Below are 19,887 nucleotides of genomic sequence, written 5' to 3'. Positions count from 1 at the left end.
AGGGTCCGCCGATTCTATACGAGCTCGGACTCGGCGACTGGTCTTCTTGGTGATCCTCTTCTGAACTTGTTTCGATCGGCCACGGACGGAGCATCATAGCCGATGAGAGGATAAGAGGTGTATGGATGATGACTCTCTATTAGCCGACCACTCCGGCTGTGTGTTGGAGGAGTATGATTCTCGGCCTGAAGAAATAATAAAACTATTAGTATTCAATCACGTTAAGAGGAGTAAAAATCGGCTAAGGAAAATACCTCGGCGTTCGGGTCAATGTTGGCTGGATCCAGGAGGTTGCAGTATGCCGATGCCGAATTGCAGAAGAGAAATTGCTTCCAATCGGTCCACCAGAGTTTGAACGGCTGGACAGCAAAGGGAGCTACTATCCAGTTGTTCAGGTCAATGGTGTTGGAGTCCGGAATCCGGTCTCGTACCCGACTGTAATCCAGACCGGATGTGAGCTCATCTCTGAACTTGACTCGGCCAGCAAAATACACTTGAATCGGCAGCTGACCCATGCCGAACTGACGTGCTGCAACGGAAGGGTTGTAGAACTCATACGTGGGGGCATCTTTCCCTGAAAAGAAGTTGGCTGGCAAGATTCCTGGCTTGATTAACTCATCATTAAGCTCTTCGTCAAATCGGCCAGTGATTGAATCGAAGCAGGTGGGGAGTTCAAAGATTGGGTCATCCCGCCGATAAGAAAACCAAACGGTTGCATCTTCATTAAAGCCGTTATAGAAGCATCGGAAGTACTCGGCTACCTTTGCAGCAGAATATGTGCAACCTGGAAAGGCCGATGCTGCTTCACCAAAAGACATGCATCGGCGACGTTCGGTAGGATCTTCTGCCGATTCGATGTTGGGGAACATCATACGGTCTACCCTCTGCTGAGTGATCTCGCTCATATAGAGGTTCAGCCATAGGTTGATGAACCACCAGGGCCCTCCTGGGTTTCCGATCGGCTCTCATTTGGATAATCTGATGCCGATTTGGTGTAGCATGTGGTACGCCGCCCCTAGCAAGTGTTTCCCAAGGGGGACACGGTTTACTCTGGACAGTGCTTCTGCTAAGGCCTGAGTGTTGGTTGATGGACCGGCGGCTCTTCCACAAAAGAAGTGTTTTTCTAACCACATCATTAAGAAGGCCGTGTGCTCCCTATTCTCAACAGACCCAGCTCTTTTATTACATCTGATGAATCCTTTCCACCCGCTGATTCCCCTTGTGTCCAGCCGATGTGACGTTGCGGTTAAAAGGTGGAAAGGTGTGTCTGGGGAAGAAATGTCAAGGTCGGTCAACAGAACCACATCGGCCAGCGTTGGGGTCATAGGTCCGTGCCCAAATAAGAAAGCATTGAGTGCATCAGACCAAAAGTAAGAAGCCGCTATTACCAACGGCTCATTTCTTTCCATCTGGGATAAAGACAGGTTGATACACTGGCCGATTTTGAGCTCATCCCAAGAGACGCTCTTCGACGCGGCCACCCGTTGGTACCACTCTCTCCAACCTGGGGTTTCATTCGGCCAGGACCTAAAAGTGCCCAACCAGTGATCCAGGTTCATGCCGGATTGTTTGAAGGGGATCCTGTGGGTTTCTAAATTGATAAGCTCTATTGGATCTGGGTTCCCCATAGGTCCGAGACAAATAAGGCCGGGATTTCCCGTGAGATGGATAGTAATGCGATGCCTAACCGCCTAAAAAAGGAAAGGGGGGTGTAAAAAGGTAAGAAACAGATCTAAAGTAAATGCATTGCCGATAGAAGAAGGATTCGGTAATAACCTCTGGGATGAAGTTCCGTGTGGTCGGCGTGGTCGCCGGTGCAGATGCGGACGATGAGGCCGCAATGGGGATCGCCACTGGGATCTCCGATGAAGCTCCGTCTTCTGTCGATGGAGCAACTGCCGTCGCCACTACCGCCGGAGGTGCTACTTCCGGGGCATCGTGTGCTGGAGAGCTGCCAGAAGGAGCCGCCATTGGAGAGGAAGAGAAGAAGCAACAGGTCAGATTGGCTGGCACGCCGCGCGAACCGCACCAGGGCAATCACCCGAACAGGAGTTAAGCAGATTCTCCCAGGTCGTGTGTCAGACGCTGGGATTCGGTTGACCGATTTCTAGCGCCAACAATGGTCAAAACATGTAAGCTCATGTATGTCCGCCCTTTCATTTGCCTTCTCTAGGTGTTCCTTTGGTTTTGGAGCCCATATCTCTCCATCACTCCACAACTTCAATGCATGGGCGTGTCTATCGTTGAACCAGGCAACAAGCTTGTAGAAGTTGAATTGAACGATTGCATTCACGAGCACGTATCCCCAATAGCAACTTATTGAATGACTCCGCCATGTTGGTGCACTAAAACTCGTACCTCCATCCACCGGCGTCATGGGCTCTTATCAATTTCTCCAAATTCCTCATCAAACATGTGAGACATTGTCTACCTTCTGCATTTGATGCGGTTCTGACCTGCTCCAACTTTTTCTGATAGTAATTGTCCTCAAGCTGTCGAGCAGCCTCCTGTAACATATCAAAGTTATCCTTCACACCATCCTTCCGGAGTAGATTCTCAGCAAGGTGCTGAGTACACCTACAATGGTGCAAAGGTGCATACCCCTCTATCTGCTCTTGCACGGCATTAAGTATGCCCTGGTGCCTATCAGATATGACGCTAACCTCCCTGCCAGGCCCAACCACATGTATCCAGACTAGCCTCAAGAACCATCCTCAACTGTCATTGTTCTCCTTCTCAACCAAAGAAAATGCCAAAGGAATCAACTTGTTGTTTGCGTCACAGGATATGGCTATAAGAAGTGTACCCTGATATTTGTCAATCAAGAATGTACCATCAATGGAGAAGACGGGACGACAGTGCCTAAAGGCCTCGACACACTGAGGGAAGCACCAGAAAGCACGGAAGAATATCTGCCTCCCATCTTTCCATGCATTTGGTTTTGGGATGTACTCATAATGCATGTCTGGATTCACCGCTTTGATTGCATTGAAAAGTACTGGTAGCTGCTGATACCCATCCTCCCAGTCCCCATATATCAGCTTCCACGCTCATTGCTTAACCCTCCAAGCTTTACCATAAGTTATCACATAACCTTCATACAATGCCTCAACGGTCCTGATAATTGTCCTAACTTTCATGTTGGGTTCTCCCTGCAATATTCCCATCAACCACTTGGCAATGAGGGTAGATGTCAACTGCCGATGCTTCAGTGTAAGCACATGGTCAGCACAATTGTGTCGTCCGACAACTTTTGTGCTCTTCCACTTTCTGGCAACCTTTTGCTTCCTTGCACAAACCCTCCATGGGCAGCGTTCTTTATCACACACAACTGTGTAACGGCGCTTCGCATATGAATGCAAAACCTTGTAAGGTCTCTTTTATATCATTGCAAACGCCTGCAACCACCTCTTCAATGTAGGGAGGTCCTTAAATACCCTACCCTTCTTAAATACCATGTTAGGGCCGGCCTCAGGAGCTTCTAGGAACTCATCATCACATCCTTCTGCACACGCCTGATCGGAATGAGCAAGATCGCTGAACTCGTGTACTCTGGATCACGGCGGTCGGGAAAGATATGCCTCACCATCTCAACATCACTCTCTGTCAGCTCTCCAACAAGGCAATCATCATCAGAATCAAGAGCCATTCCCATCTCATATGCCTTCGAATCATTCATAATTTCAACACTATTGGAGGCACGGAATCCATCTCCACAGTGCACTTGCGCAGCAACAAGGGGCACATCCACATTGTCAGGAATGTCTTCTGCAACATAAGTAGAAATACGAGAAAAGAATGAAAAAATGGACGTAAGGAAGGGGGTAAGCTCCCAATAACCATGCAATAATACACTTACTCGGATGATTCTGTGTCAAAGGGATCTCATGAGGAGAATCTGCCACAACATCATGAGTCTGACAAGCAGCTCCAACTAGCTCATTGGGGGCATATTGAGCATCAGAAACCGTAGGTGTAACCTCCATATCCATATCAGGTTCCGGGACGGGAGGTTCGAAGTGTGCCTGCAGACCCATTAGTGGGGAAAAACCATGAGGGATGGGATCAACTAACACCCGGCGCACAACTACATCCAAACTTTAGAATTGGCACTTCATAGCTGATCTCACATAGTTCTCCCACTGGTCTGCACACCCAATTGGGATCATCTTCCTTAGAATTGACGGAGGGGAACCTAGGTGAAGTACACCCTCCACTGCGATGCTATCATCTCCATGGCAATGTAGCTCCTCCCGAGCCCTTGCAACCAACTCATTAAATGAAGGCTTCTCATTAAATAACACAGGCATGCTTTACATCTCAACAAACTCAACATATCCATAGCGATATCTTTCCATGGTGCCTCCATGATATATGCTCACTAGGTTGTCCATCTAGTTCATACACAAAAGGACGCACAATTTCTTTAGTCCAATATAAATGAAGCATACTAAGTACAAGGTCTCTAGTATGTAATAACAAACTAAATAGATACTATCAATTCATTACTAACTACTAAGTACTACTAACTAACTATGTCAAGTAACTATCTAACTAACTATGTAACTAAGTATATAACTATTTAACTAACTATCTTACTAATTATATAACTATGTAACTAACTATATATCTAACTATGTAAAGTATACATCAATCAACCTATCAATCTAAATATCTTTCTACCAATCTAAATCATCTACCTAAGTATCAATCTATCTAACCATCTATCTAAATATCTATGTACCTATGTAAATCAATATTACACTAACTAACTATATTGTTAACTAAGAAGAAAACTAACTACCTTGCTCAAGTGGAGATGAGGCGGTGCGGAGGCAGCCTGGGGCGGCGCCCGGCGCCCAGGTGGAGGGGCTGCGGTAGCGCCGGCGCCTAGGGGCTGGGAGGATGGCAGGCGGGCGAGGAGGAGCGCGGGTGACAAGGGGCGGCGAGGCACCGGCAGCCGGGCGGGGATGAGCGGCGGGCGGGTAGGGAGGAGAGAAAGTGAGAGAGAGAGAGAGATACGAAAGGAACTGGGTCCCTGTGTAAGCCATCTTGGCGCCAAGATGTACGGTGCCAAGCTTGGCGCCCTAGATCTTGGCACCAAGCTGGCTGCCACGTCAGCGCCCATACCGCCAACGTGGCCCCGACCTAGGCGCCAAACCAGTTGGCGCCGAGACTTGTAAGCTCGGTGCCACCAATGATGGCACCGAACTAAGGGTTCAAATTTTGAAAGGATACCTCCAGGGGTATATTTGTGAGAAACTTTCAAAAAAAGGCCAAAAAACAAAAAATTCGGACCCGGCCAGCGGTCAACGTCAACTCGATCAGTGTTGATTGGTCAACGGTCAACTAGGCCCACCTGTCAGCCGATGGCCCCACTAGTGAGTGGGCAAATTAGTTAGTTAGTAGGCCCCACGAGTAGGCCCGGCCCTTTGACACATCAGCGCCACGTGGTACCCATGTGGTGCACACGTGGCCGCACAGGGTTAGCCTGGGATCTAGTGTGCCGGTCGAATCTCGTGCCGGTCGAATCTCGTGCCGGTCGAATCTCGTGCGCTATGCTCGTGGAGCCGAGCGTGTGGCACACGCACGCCTGATTGGCTGGCGCGGTGGCGAGGTGGGCGCGTAGTGTCGCGGCTAAGGGCGCGAGGTGACCGCGCCCACAACGTCGCGGCACGACACAACGTCGCGACGGGTAGCACAACGGCACGGCGCGGCGCAGGGTCACGGCGAGCACAGGGAGGCAGTGCGGCGCGGCCTAGCGGGATTAACCTTGGGGCCGTGCCGGCGGTGTGGCTGGGCGTGGAAACACCTCGGCATCCACGGTGTGCGCGGTTCTGCGGCGTGACAGGGCCATGGAGAGGCCAAGCACGCAGCGGCGGCGACTGGTCGTGTTCGTGCTCGAGGGAGCCGACGGCGAAGGCTGGAACAGAGGCGCCAAAACACAGAGGAAGGGGGAGAGAAGGCGGCTCACGGTGAGGTGGCAATGGTGGCAACGGCTCCGGTGACGTGGCGCAGTGATGGCCTCCCCCTCCGGGCGCAGCGCGACGGCGGCCTCCTTCTACGGGTGCATCACGACGGCAACGATGGCGGCCTCCACTCCTCCCTTTCATTCTTGTCCTCCCCCTCTTCTTCCTTCCTTTTCCCCTCTTCTTCTCGGGCTAGCATGGCGGTGGCTAGGGCGGAGCCCCTGGGATGCGAGGAGAGGTCGGGGTTGGCCTCCCTTTTATAGCTGCGGGGCTCGTTGCCGGCGAGCGGGCGGCCAGGATGCGGTGGGCGGCGTGGCGGGGCAGCATGGTGACCATCCGAGGCCGCCAACACGAAAGCGAAGGCGCGGGGGAATGGTCACTGGTGTTGTAGTGCGTGCCAGCACGGACACGGCCGGCGAGCCCGTCCCATCACGTGCGCACGCGCACGGCGTGTGAGGCGTACGGACGGAGGAAGAAGATGGGGGCACAGCAGCGGCAACGTGCGGGTCCCGCCTAGCGGTGAGGGAAGGAGAGGTGAGGTGCTACGGTGGCCTGGCGGGCTGGGCCGGAGCGCTTGCTGGGCTGCACGCGGGTGAGGGAAGGTAAGAGCGGGCCAGGCTGGTTTGGCTTCGGGCCGGCCTAATTAGTTAGGTTAGGTTTTGTTTTTATTTATATTTAGTTTGAATTTTGAATCCAATTCAAAATTCAAACACACTCATTTATGAAATCCAACAAAATCCAAAAAGAGCCAAATCAAACTTTGAAATTAAATTGAGATTTAATTTATTACAGAGTTTCTAGATGAGAGTAGAATTTGTCTTACATTTTCAAATGAGCACACAATTCAAACAAAAAGTTTTAATTTTTGAAATATCACTTAATTTAATATTTCTAATTTTTAGTAATATTACAGGTGAAGTGGCTACGTGGTTAATGGAAGGGGGCAAAAAAATCCTCTTCTCTTTATGCTATTATGATGCCATGTTGGCTATAGCGTTATAAACAAGACAACCCTGTAACTCTAAAAAAACTACTTGACATTGTAAATTATGCAGTGATAGTATGACTTACACGCGCCTTTTGTATTTAGCTGCAGTGTGTAAAATTCAGCAAAAGTAAGTACTGCTGTTGGATTCAATGTGCTCCCTGACTACTTCCTGCCAAACAAACTAATACTCCTACAGACATTGGGACGATATTGCAACGTTAAACAGGACAATAGTAGCAGTAACGTCAGTCCAGCAGGCATAAATGGCAGTAGAACAACCTGACTAACCGGAGGGCACCACACCATCGATCCGTGACGCTGCCCCACTTCTTGCTCTCGGGTGGAACAAGAGGATCGAGAGATTTGATGAAACTGGAAGGCAAGACGGCTGGTTGAGAGGTATGGAAGCCGCGGAGACGTCCAGACCATAGGATGCTCATGCTATGCACATCAAGGATGCAGATATGATCATCAAGGGAATCATTGAGTGTCTTACGCTTGTTGGACAGCAGGAACCACAGGGCACCGTCCGGCAGTACAACGGGGCACTTGAGCACATTCTCCGGCAGCCTCGCCTTCTTGAAGTCCTCCAGCTCCCGGATGCTTCTCACACTGAACTGATCGTCTTGATTCCACCGCCAGTTGTGCCCATGATCCAGTTGCAGAGTCCACACCGCCACCATCCTGTCACCGAAGTCCCCGGAGTGATCGATGGTGACGTACTTGACGGAGTCCCCGGCGCTGCCCATGGTCCGAAACATGTTCACCGTCCCCAACTCCATGGTGTCGTCGAATTCCACCTCGAACCCGGGGGACAAGGTGATGAAGTCAAAATCCACGTGAGAGCTGTCACCGGCGGCGCGCAGGTCACCGTGCAGGACGCCTTCGAAAAGATTGGCCCAGAAGGCCTGGCCTTGGAAGGAGAAGGCGACGTGCGCAAACAAGAACCCCTTGCCACCTTCACCCTGGAAGCGCCGCTTCTTAAGCTGCCACGGATCGATGCCGGAAAATGATCGCAGATCCGCAGCCGATGGCCCCATAGGTCACACGCAGAGAACCCCATCGTCGTCGGGCTGCCCTGCTTGCTTCTCGAGCACGGCGTCAAGCAGCTTCGCCATGAAGACCAGATCGACGCCGTCGTCGCGGCGGCGCACGGGAACGGGCAACCCCGTAACAGGGGATGCCCGGTCGTCCGGTGGATCCGCGGCCATGGAGAGCGACTCGCCGGCGGCGTCGTGGACGAGGTGGTAGACGCGCTCGTCTTCCGATAGGCGGAAGACCAGCGTGAGTGCGATGAGGCTCTCGTCCGCTTGGTGGACGAGGCCCCGGGCGTGCATCTCTCTGCCCCCGCCGATCTGGACGAGGGGTTTGTCGCCCTGGCCGAATCCCGCTTGGATGATACGGAGCGCTTGGTCGCTGATGCGGATGCACAGGGACGCGGTGAGGTTCGGGTGATCGTCGTCGATGAACCGCAGGAGGAGCGTGAGGCCTTCCACCAGCTTCTGGCCGTGCTCGCCGCATCCGTAGCTTTTCGGTTAGGGCACCTGATCGCCCCCCACGCTTGCGGGCGCTAGTCGGAGGACCGCGTCAGATCCGCGCCGCGGAGCAGCACGACGCACGGGGGCAGACGATTTGTGGCGGCCATGGCTGAGTGGTGGCGCAGGTGGAGGAGATACGGGCTGACGCGCGCACGATCCGATTTCAACTCGCGCCGACGGGAAGAAAATGGAAAAGCCTCTTATGTTTCTCGATCAAGCCCATCCGATCGGGCCAGGCTGCATTCGTGGCACTGTGGCAGGCCGAGCTGCCGCAAGACAAAGCGGTCATCCAACTGGGCCGGGCAGCGCGCGGTCCAAACCTCAAAACTCCCATCTCTCTGCTCCTGCTGCCGCTGCTCCGAATATCCTGAGGACCAGTACCAGTAGTTGTCGACGGCGTCTCCACCCTCCGCCGCGGACCATCACCAGCTCCGTCGGCGTTAGATCGGCCGTCGTCCGCCGCGAGATACGACGCCGAGTGCCGCGGCGATGCCGTCCGTATCCGCCTTCTCTTCCTCATCCTCAGCTCTGCTGCGCGGGCCCCCGCGGGTCCGGCGCCTCCTCGCCGCCGCCGCGACGCGCGCGCACAGCAGCGCCGCAGGCGCGAGTCGCGCTCGCGGTGGGCTGCCGCGGTTCCACACCCCGTCGCTCCCCTCTTCGAAGGTAAACGCGCTTGTTAACTCCAGCGCTTCCTCTCCGCCGCAGACTAGGCATTTCGTCGAACGCCTTAGTACTCTTCCCTGCTGGCCTCGCCCGTGGGCATCATCTGCAGGTTGTCCGCTTGCTGCACCAGACTTTCGCGCGTGTTAAGCTGTCGAGGATACAGTGTGTTTTGCATGAAACATTGATTTCTTTCCCTCTCGTCGTGGCAATTTGTCTGATTAGGTGGTGTGCGTTGGAGCTGTTCGCTTGATGTTCCGTGGCCTCATACTGGCTGTAACCGAAATATTATTACTTTGCAGGGTGAAGTGATCCGCATCCAAGGAGACGAGTTCTGGCACATGACGCGGGTTTTGCGCCTTGGCGTCAATGACAGGTTTATGTCATCACTTTTCTTCTTCTTCTGTGGAGTACGTGCCTGGCCTCCAAGAAACTGTCTGTATGCATTCAATTCTACGTATATAGTCAGTCCTGCAAGTACTGGCTAGCAAATTAGTTTATGGCTTCTGTTAAGCTGGTAGCTGTGATAAACCTGAACCGTACTCCGATAAGTTTGATCAGTTTTATTAACTTCTAAGGGATCATCCACATTCATGGAGTAAGTTAATGACCATCCAATAAATACTTAAATTAGTCAGCTCATGCATATTAGCATGTAGGAGTATAATATCATTACATGAATATAATGTAGCATTTTCTAGGAGACATTATTGTTAATATAGCATGGTACAAAAATTCTCTCTTCTTTTACCTTTTTCTGATGAAATGTAGCTATGGCTTGCACAAATTACGTCATATATTTCCATCTATTGCTTGTATATGTGCTGAAACTTCTCTCAAACATTTTTTAAAGGGTTGAGCTATTTGATGGGGTGGGCGGTTTAGTTGAAGGGTCCATACAGAAAGTTGACAAGGGTGGCTCGGATGTTGAGTTATTAGAGGATGCTAGGCTCATAGCTCCTCAAGGCATCCAATGGCATGTCTTTGCTGCATTTGGTGAGTCTCGTGAGATATATTAACTGTGTGAATCATGGGTTTGTTTGAATCCATCCTGTAACCATTTTATAATTCTAATTCCCAGTTTTCCAGGGACCCTGAAAGGTGGACGTGCAGATTGGCTTATAGAGAAATGTACTGTATGTTACTTGCAATTTGGGTGTTCTGATTCTTTGTTGTCAACCTCTAAATCTGCTTCCTTTTCCTATTCAGGAACTTGGAGCTTGTAGTGTTACCCCTCTTCTGACTGAACGATGTCATACTATAGCAGAAAATAGGGTGGACAGGTTGCAACGCCTTGTGTTGTCTGCAGTTAAACAATGTACGTAGATTGAGTATATCCTGTATTTCACGGTCTGTTAATTAGTTTGTTCTCAATTGTTAAATGTTATTAGTACAGTGTGCATGTGCTGTTGCTGTTACCAAGATTTCAGTGACAAAGGATACATAATCTAATAAACTGCATTGCTCTTTTCTTCTTAAGAGGCTTAAAATTCGCTAATTTCACTACTCTTTTCTTTAGGCCAGAGAATACATGAAATGTCATTGAAGCCCCCAATTCAGATAGGCAACCTTCTACCTGTTGTAAGTATCGCTTATATCATGTTATCTAGTATGAAACGTTCTGAGCAACCTCAAATTAATGCAGTGACTACTGATCACTGGCACTTTTCTGCTGTGGTAAAGTAATATTATTTTCAGAGAAAACTTGATGTTCTGCAGGCTATGGTACTTTGCTATGAAAATGTACTAGTTCAAACTCAAGCTACAGTTATTCTTACTACAGTTATTCATCATGGTTTAAATGAACTTTCTTAGGTGGAAGCTGTTTGTTTCTAATCTGTATGGGAAACAACTAGAACTAGTGTTGCAGACTTGATATCTCCACTGTGTCTGTGTGTGTGACTAAACAAATTAATTTGAATGTTTTTGGTAGTATTTCATTTATTATATACTGCTGGCCTTCTGTTCTGTCAGGTGTCACAGTCAAAGCTTGCTTTCCTAGCATCAGCAGAAGCTCCTCCTCTTTTAAGGGTCCTGCCAAAATCCAGCAATGAACAAAGCGGGATTTTGATTATTGGACCTGAAGGAGGTAATAAGATCTTATATCTAATTGTTACTCCCTCTGTTCCAAATTCTAGGTCGTTTTGGCTTTTCTAGGTGCATAGTTTTTGCTATTCACTTAGATATAGTGTATGTCTAGATGCATAATAATATCTATGGACCTAGAAAAGCCAAAACGACCTACAATTTAGAACGGAGGGAGTAGATAAGAGCGACATTGACCACCAGCCACTAAAACTCGAATTATTCACCCAGATGTTTATCACTTATTCCAAATATGTGCTTCAAATTTTTCATTTTGTTATTAGTTGCTTGCACTAAATGAGAAAGTGGTTATACAATGCAAATTTAATATATAGTAATGTAAAAGAAACAGCTGTAGGATTTTCGGTGTTGGTTCAGGCATGTTAGCAGAGCTGCTGAGTGCATAACCGAATTACATCATATTTCAGCCATCATGATTTCTGTACCTTCAAAGAATACTTATAGGGATGCAGTCATTTTAAATTCGATGCGCAGAATCTCATTTTCTAAATCACCTCAATGTTATACAGTTATGTCAGTGGATCTAATACGCATACGCACTGTTCTTTTTTCCTCCTGAAAGGACCTAATACGCAATTTTTGTCATCCATGTTCCTCAGACTTCACGGAAGATGAGGTACATGCACTGAAATCAGCAGGCGCAGGCCCTGTCGGTCTTGGTCCATGCAGGCTACGAGTTGAGACAGCCACGATATCGCTCCTATCTGCTCTCATGCTATGGTCGGATGCTAAACACCAAGAAACAGAGCAATGCAGGTAGTCAATGGACATAGTCGTCAGCAATGTGCTTATTTGTGGTAGTATAATAGAGTCCATAACCTTTGAGGCCCGATGTTCTCCTCAAAGGAACATTCAGGTGACCATGTCGCGAAATGTCATTCATGATCTAGTTGGACTTGATTAGCAGAATCATGTAGAATGAGTCCTCAGCGAGCTTTTCGCGAACAACATGGGCATGGCCAGCATTGAGGATGAACCTTGTCTTTCGAAGACTCGTATACGTAATGTTTTGCTTCAGTTATGTTTGTGTCAGCGTGTTGTTTGGATGTATATCGAAACAACTACAATCGTTTTTTCCCCGTCTTTTGAAAACTTACAACTTGCCGCCTTCGCTTTTGATGAAAACAAAGCTCATACAACGGTTAGGCCTCGTGCTGCTGCAGTGCACATTCGTAATTTGTGGAGATGGGATGTTCTGAAAATTCGAGATCCATTTGTAGTACGTACTTTCATGGAGCGGTGTCTTCAAGTGCGTTCACAGTAGAATCAGAGCTGCTTCCCGAAAAGAGAGCTCGACTAATCAGGGAAAGCGAAAGACCAAAAAACAGACAAAAGCACAATCACCTGATGCAGTGATGCTATGACACGCTGCCTCTCCAGGCACTTCTCTTCTCTTCCATCAGGTTCCTCCAGAATCCAGACTGCAGACTTGGCATCAGCCACCAGCAGGGTCAGGCGAGATTATGCAAATATTTCCTTTTGATTTTAACGCTTCTTTACAAACACATCTGTTCCTTCTCCCCCAACTCCGGTCTCCTTTCAGAAACAAATAACATACGCTTGCCTGCCTCCTGGATTCAGCTGGATCACTGAGACAGTATCAGCAGCAGAGGAAGGCGGATAGGCGGCAGCAGGAGCAAGCATGAGCACCATGAAGTTCTGCCGTGAATGGTGTGAGCTGATGATTTATTGATTGATTCATATGCTTATCCAGCTAACCCCTTTCTTGATTACTTTACCCAAGAGGCGATTGGGTTCATGAGCAAGCTCTCTTTTTTTATTGGTGCATGCAAGCAGCAACAACATTCTGTATCCCAAGGAGGATAGGGAGAACAAGGTGCTTCTCTATGCCTGCAGGAACTGTGACCATCAGGTTTACTGATTCTCCATGTTTATCTTTCCTCAATCCATAATTTTTTCAAAGATATGAAAATCTCTTTTAAATTGTGCAAAAAATTTCTGGATTTAAGGGCAGCCACTCAGCATCTTGTTCTGAACTTATCATGGCCCTGCAATTGCAAATACCCTGTATGAAACTCTGCACTCTGCAGGAGGTGTCCGACAGCAACTGCGTGTACCGGAACGTGGTGGACCACGCCGCCGGCGAGTTCACGCAGGTGCTCTTCGAGGACGTCGCCTCCGACCCAACCCTACCCCGCACCAAGTCCGTCCGCTGCGCGGCCTGCGGCCACGGCGAGGCCGTCTTCTTCCAGGTCAAGCATCATGTCCAGTCCTGTCCTGTCTTCTTCAGTGGGTTCAGAGCCCAGGCCTGACGGCCGCCACGCTTGAATGGTTGGCGCAGGCGACGGCGAGGGGCGAGGAAGGCATGACGCTCTTCTTCGTCTGCTGCAACCCCAGCTGCGGCCACCGATGGAGAGACTGAAACGAAACGATGATGCAAGTGCAAGGCTTCAGCTGGCTGCTGCAAGAGAACAGAAAAATGTTTGTCTGCTTCGCCGATACATTGTTAACTTGCAGCAAGAGATTCTTGGTTCTTGCGTTGTTGATCGAACTGGTAATGAGCTAATTCATGGTCAGAGTAGGCGAGAGTAGGCGAGTAGGAAATTTGTTCAGTTGCAGAGTAGCTGCTGCAGCGCTACGTGCACCTGCGCGTATCTTTTCTTTTTCACTTTTCCTTCTTTTCCCTTTTAATTATATATATATAGACACACATGCATGCATAAGTTTCTTACCAATTTTATGACTAGCGTATGTATATAAATTGTATAAATCATGAAATTTGTGTTACAAATTTTATGACTAGCGTATGTATATAAATTGTATATCATGAATTTTGTGTTACAAATTTTATCATATAAGTGGTTAGCAGTGACGGATAAAGGGGGGCTGCAACCCCCCTAAGTGGCTATAGCTTCCATTGGAGCAAGGTGAGCTAGGGAGGACAAAGGTGAGAGGAGAAGAAGAAGAAAAGAGAGAAGAGATGGGGGAAGAGGAAGAAAAAGAGCTAAGCCCCTCTTGGTTGTTACCTGAGTCCACCTTAAGTTGTAACTTACGCGTGCATCAAATTATTACATAAAAGGTTAATAGTACGAAATTATACATCGAAGTCATGCGTACAAGTTATGATATTTTAAAAATGAAAAATCGTAGAAATTAAAACTTTTCCATATTCAAATATGGAAAGTTCAGTGGCTGGGTAGCCTGCTGGCGCACGCCCATTAGCATGACCCTCCAGGCCAGGTTACAATTACAAGGCTCCCCGCCGGCCGCTTCATAGGGCCGCCGTCGCAGTTAGCCCGTACCAGGCCCGTACCCGATCCGGCCACGCAGCGGAAGCCATCAAGACCGCGCACGTCGCCGCCTCGCCGCGGACGCGCGGAGCCACCCTGCCGTTTGCGAACCCCACGATGATGCCACGCCCCACGCCACGGCTGCTTGGAGCATGATGTCGCGGCCGCAGCTCGCCTATCGCGTGACCGCTGAGCATCGACGCGGCCGTACGCGCGTCGCGTCACCGGCCATTTTGGTTCCGACCGCGTCTCGCCGCGTCACCGGTTGCGAGTGGAGCTTGCCCACCAGTAGCGGCGTGCCACGTTCCCCACGCTTTGCCGCCCGTGTCGACGAGACGTGATGGCAGATGGGCGCGTGGCGTTCTACAAGCACCGGATCGCGGGGCCGCCGCCGTCGGACACGTGGGAAAGGCAGATAGATAGTTACCCGAGCGACGACACGCGACTGCCATCCCAGGCCCCAGCCCCCAGAGGCGACGCAACGCGACGAACGGGCCGCTCCCACCCGTGAGGCTGCGGCCTGCTGCCGTCGCACGCACGAGACGGCGGCGGGCGGCGGCTCTCCGTAGATGACGGACGGACTCGGCCCTCGCGCAGTCGACGGCGCGCCTGCCTGGCGGCTGCAACGATTGGTCGGCCTAGACCGACGCCCACTACTTGAGAGGCTGCGGCGCCGAGCTGGATGGATCACGTCGATTCCGTAGCTAGCGCTGCTGCCCCGGCACGCCAGCAGCACGTAACCGTGCGCATACGGTTGCTGCAACCGTAGCAGCCGTCAGCTAGCGCTGACGCTGAGAACCAACTCAACTAGCACCTGTGTTGTGGCGAGGGTATCAAGCCAGGTGCGTAGGTTCAAAATAGGTTCCCGGTGGGACAGAACAAAGGCACAAAGCCTTCTCTGGGCTCTGGCGCCTGGCGGGTTTTAGTCATTGCCAGGGTGGTGGTGCGATTTGCGCCCGCCGCCTTTGCACACCGGCGCACGGTGAGGGGTCGATTGTGATCCCACCTCCAATGGAGCCTCACTCCAGTCTGGCACATAGGATAGGAAGTGTGCTTGTAATTTTTTTTAGTCAAACGTACCTGTACTAATGATAAAGGATACGGTACAAGACACATACAAATACAGATACGGACATGTAGGATACGGAGGACAGCTGTCCCAACCTTTTTGCACATAGGCCCCTAAGAAATAAAGAAATTACATTGTGGTGCCTGCAACCAGTGCGAACCCAATCTTCCAGATTCTGGCGCCGGCGGCCACCGCTGGAAGCTCTTCGCCGCCATCCCCAGGTCCAGCGAAGCTCCGTTGCCACAAGGCGTTGAAGAGAGCCGCAGAAGACACCCGCCCCCATGGACGAGTTGAAGCCGTCGCTGGTATTCCATCGGCGGTAGCCCTTTTTTCACCTTTTGCAACTGTAGTTTGGGGAAAGAGTCGAGACGTAGATAACGTAGTGCAACGTGTGCTTGTAAAATTGTCCTAATTTATCTCCCTTTGCAAGACGAGAGTGTACAATAAAAGAACATGTAAGAGATAAATAGAGATGAGAAGGAGAGATAAGAAAACGATTGGAGCAACTCGTAGCTCCGTCTAGGAAGGTTTGGATCCCAAGCTAAATTGTAGCCCTTTTTATTTGGATGCAAAACTAATTGTATAAATAGTGACTAATGAGTGGTTAGAGCCTGTTAGCTTTAATTAACCACCACATTAGTATATTTAGGGTTAAACTTTAACACTGCTGTAAAATGTATTTTTGGACCATATTTATTTGATATCTATTATCACTAGCTAATATACTATATAGGCTTAAATACATCAGCAAGTTGAGCTTGTTCGTCTAATCCAACAACATGAGACAGTGTCCAATTAATATATGGTTATTTCTTCACTGGCTAGTGGCCACCACCACCAGGGGCGATCCGGAGGAGGGCTAAGGGGCCTAGGCCCTTCTATCCCACGTGGATTAACTCATTGAATTAGCTCATTAGCTTTTAAAAGATGTGTTTAGTTTTCTGAGCATGTAAAATAAAAAAATAACGTTTAACTCACCTAATGAGCTAACTTTTACACCCTTATTTGCTAGTTTCGTGCCCCTAGCATAGACCTGCTATAAGAGCATCTCCAACAGTCTCTCTTTCCCTAATCCAACTACCATATTAGGAGAGTTGGTAAAAAATAATGCTTCAGACTCTCTTTACCTTTCTCTTTTCCCAATAATTATTGGGACAAACCAATAATTCAACTCAACTCTCCCAAATAAAAATAAAGGAGGACTTTAACTTTTCCAATAAGTAGTTGGATTGGAATGAGATTATTGGAAGACTATAAAAGCAACTCCTAATAACAATAAAAAATAAAAATAATATTGGGATATCCACGTTAACTAGTTATTAGAAAACATTTATTACGGAACCTAGAGATTCTCTAACTACTGCTCCTTCTTGCTACCTTTTACACACTTACGTCACATGTTACTCTCTTCAAAAATAAAATCCGAGCAAACCCAATATTTTAAACGTTACCGTTGCCGGAGGGCTGCATATTTCTTTCTTTCCAGCCCTCTGTAAAATCGAAGCAAACCCTCTAGATCAGTATTGATTGCCAAACGGTATGGCAACTCGTCCTAGTGTCTTGTTCTTCAAACAGCGTATCCGTATGTCCAAGCAATAATTGATTCCACATAAATAAATCCATGCACATCGAATTCATCGACAACGGACAATAACCTGCACATCACTCGATCGACCAAAACATACAAGCATGGGCAAACAGCCAACACACAAACGATTTTCCTGAAACAAACCAAAACAAACGCTACCTATCGGCGGCTATCGTAGTGCCTAATCCAACGAAGCGACGATGGCTATCGTTCGGCTGCTGAACTGGCCGATGTTCCAACGGTGTTTTCCTCACCCCGTGCTCAAGGTAAACCCATGGCGGCCTGGGCGTGGTTTGATACTTTAATTTGTACGCATCGCATCGCGTGAAGAAGATCGCAGGAGTTCTTTAAACAGCCACTAGAGCCTGAGGCGCGCCTTCGGAATTTATGAGGTCGATGCCCCCACGATGTAAGCCTGCGTCAAGTGGCTCAAACACAAGGCTGCCGAGCAGGACGGAGTGCTTATCGCTCTCCTCGCGGTGACTTTTCGCACAGAAGCGACGATGCCTATGACATGCCGGTAACATCCTGCCATTCATGTGCCTCATGGTCCTCGTGGATGCCCCGCTCGTGTCGCTCACAGAGATCATCACGCGGCTCCTCTAACTCGTCTGGCAAACTGTGCACCAACCGGCCACGGGTGCCATCGACTAATTTCTTGTTCAATATAGATCTCAAGGCATTGGCAGCTTGAATAGGTCTTGGTGATGAGAAGAGGGGAGTTCGAGAACTGATAAACTCAGTTGTCGATATCTTAGTATTTCCATTTGTTGCAGTGCAAAGTTCTCCAAACATGTCCTCTGCATTTGCATCCACCAATAATGGCCTTCCTACTTAACGTTGCATCGCCTGGTGGACGAATTGGTACTAAGAATAAGGAAATGCTCAAAATCATCGAGCAAAACATGCATAAGTACATTAGTTAGCTCTACTTTTTCCTTGTTTATAGGTGAACATTTCATGATTTAAGCTATGTTTGGAACAAAGGAATAGAAAACACACGAATGAGAGGAAACACAGGAATAGAAAAGAAATGTAGTTGCAAAACAGAGGAATGGAAAAACACAGAAATTCCTTGTTATGGGCGTTTGGAATGCAGGAAAAGAAAGAGCATATGAAATTGAAGACTAATACTATAATCTCATCCTTACTAGAGTAATTGTGTCCTGCCTGGAAAAAATGGACTAATTGAATGTATGAGCTAGAGATAATTTTTTTCCTAAGGCATAACTACATGGGCCTACAGAACTGGTGTATCCTCACACCTCAACAAGAACGATCTCATCTATCTCCATCCTCTGTTCGTTCTCCACCTTTCCCAGAACTTTCCCCATTGTTTCAAGTATCAACGGGGAAGCTCTACGCGAAAGCTTAGGTGGTTCGTCATGGAGTCCTCTCCTCCTCTCCTTAACCTCGGATTTGCTTGATTAGTAGCTGATTTACGGTAAAATGGGCTTTCATAGTGGCAAATAGAGCAAGCAGAACTTCGCAGACGAGCGGCAAGGGCCAGGTGAGAGGACGGTGGCTTTCATGCGGCCATGGAGGTAAGCTGCAGCAAGAAAGCTCGACGGTGCTCGAAGGTTAGGCAAGCATGCTTTAGGCAGCGAGCGAGCGGCCACCGGAAAGTTTCCATTAGCTCCGAGCTCATTTTCGTTTTCCTCCAAAAGTGCATGCTTCTTTCCCATTCCTATGGAAAGTTTCTAGCTGATTCCTCCATTCCAAACGCATAGTGATGTTAGCAAAATAAAGGATTGTCATTCCTCTGAAACTCCTTCGAAAACCCTCAATTCCAAACAGGGGCCAAACCCTCCATTCCAAACAGAACCTACAGGCCTACTATTTTGTATTTTCTAGATGTACGCTCTACGTCAACATAGAAGATGCTCCCTCCGTTCGTTTTTATTTGACGCTCCAGTTCAAATTAGAATGACCACAAATACATGACGTTTTAGTTCGAGTGCTAACGTATTTTCCATATTTACCCCTAGCGTCTTCCTCACAACCTTCGATGCCCCGCGCGTCGTCCTTGCTCCCGCGTCGCCGCCGCCGTCCACGCCTCCCGGCGTGCTGCCCCCAACCTCCGCATCTTGCAGCTCAGGATGACCGCATCCCGTGTGAACATAATTCCCTGATCTCACCTCTACATCAAGTCAACAAAACATTCCATACTACATCACTTAAATTTGACGATTGCTAATAAATTCCACTAAAAAAATAAAAACCAAGAAGTCATGGATCCCTCAAACGTCACTACTGCTTCAATAAAATCGCACAATTATGCCACCACAAAATCGTGTTATCATCACTTGTACTTGTAGATTTATGCCCAGGCAATGGCGTGCGTCCTCTGCCTTGCAAAACATGACCGCGAGAGATATTTTCTCTGAAATTACAATAGTTTGGGAAAGAAAATTTCAAAGTTTGCTTCTCTTTCAGCATGGGTATGTTTGGATATCTATAGTACTTGGTTGATTCATTTTGCGAATCTAACATATAGATTCTCGTGTAGACGCACACACAATCTACTTTAACAAACAGCTTGAGATCATATTGCCAAAGTCAAAATAGACACATCACTATTAACGAACCAGACTAGAAACCCAGGACCAATTTAGTTTCACTTCTCAATACTCTTCTTTAAGTAAACAATTTGGGCGTGATATTTGTTGGGCAAACTCTCGTGCACCGATTGCCATGGAAATCCTTTGCCAATCGCAA

The 19,887-nt window shown here is 48.7% G+C and overlaps 2 protein-coding genes across 2 annotated transcripts; both read left to right on the top strand.

The window, feature by feature from the left end:
- Nucleotides 1–8,837: 8,837 nt before the first annotated feature.
- On the top strand, nt 8,838–12,282 carry LOC101784696 (ribosomal RNA small subunit methyltransferase E). The gene is made up of 8 exons (XM_004981837.3): nt 8,838–9,158; nt 9,458–9,531; nt 10,009–10,151; nt 10,245–10,291; nt 10,365–10,473; nt 10,675–10,736; nt 11,130–11,244; nt 11,861–12,282. Exons 1-8 carry the CDS (start codon nt 8,985–8,987, stop codon nt 12,019–12,021), a joined length of 885 nt encoding a protein of 294 aa, XP_004981894.1. The 5' UTR covers nt 8,838–8,984; the 3' UTR covers nt 12,022–12,282.
- Nucleotides 12,283–12,782: 500 nt separating this feature from the next.
- On the top strand, nt 12,783–13,955 carry LOC101784302 (DNA-directed RNA polymerases II, IV and V subunit 9B). The gene is made up of 4 exons (XM_004981836.2): nt 12,783–12,932; nt 13,059–13,134; nt 13,313–13,474; nt 13,564–13,955. The coding sequence occupies exons 1-4, from the start codon at nt 12,904–12,906 to the stop codon at nt 13,642–13,644; spliced, it is 348 nt and encodes a 115-aa protein (XP_004981893.1). The 5' UTR covers nt 12,783–12,903; the 3' UTR covers nt 13,645–13,955.
- Nucleotides 13,956–19,887: the final 5,932 nt, after the last annotated feature.

The sequence above is a fragment of the Setaria italica genome, chromosome IX (genome assembly GCF_000263155.2).
Source record: "Setaria italica strain Yugu1 chromosome IX, Setaria_italica_v2.0, whole genome shotgun sequence".
NCBI classification, from domain to species: Eukaryota; Viridiplantae; Streptophyta; class Magnoliopsida; order Poales; family Poaceae; genus Setaria; species Setaria italica.
Note: the sequence above shows the minus strand (reverse complement) of the source record. Positions and strands in the feature narration are given on the sequence as shown.

Excerpts from the sequence above, each read along its gene's own strand:
- LOC101784302 (XM_004981836.2), top strand. The coding sequence starts at position 12,904 with ATGAGCACCATGAAGTTCTGCCGTGAATG. Across the intron at positions 12,933-13,058 it reads ATGAAGTTCTGCCGTGAATG|CAACAACATTCTGTATCCCA; the intron begins GTGTGAGCTGAT and ends GCATGCAAGCAG. Across the intron at positions 13,135-13,312 it reads GCAGGAACTGTGACCATCAG|GAGGTGTCCGACAGCAACTG; the intron begins GTTTACTGATTC and ends TGCACTCTGCAG.
- LOC101784696 (XM_004981837.3), top strand. The coding sequence starts at position 8,985 with ATGCCGTCCGTATCCGCCTTCTCTTCCTCATCCTCAGCTCTGCTGCGC. Across the intron at positions 10,152-10,244 it reads GCATGTCTTTGCTGCATTTG|GGACCCTGAAAGGTGGACGT; the intron begins GTGAGTCTCGTG and ends CCAGTTTTCCAG. Across the intron at positions 10,474-10,674 it reads GTTGTCTGCAGTTAAACAAT|GCCAGAGAATACATGAAATG; the intron begins GTACGTAGATTG and ends TCTTTTCTTTAG.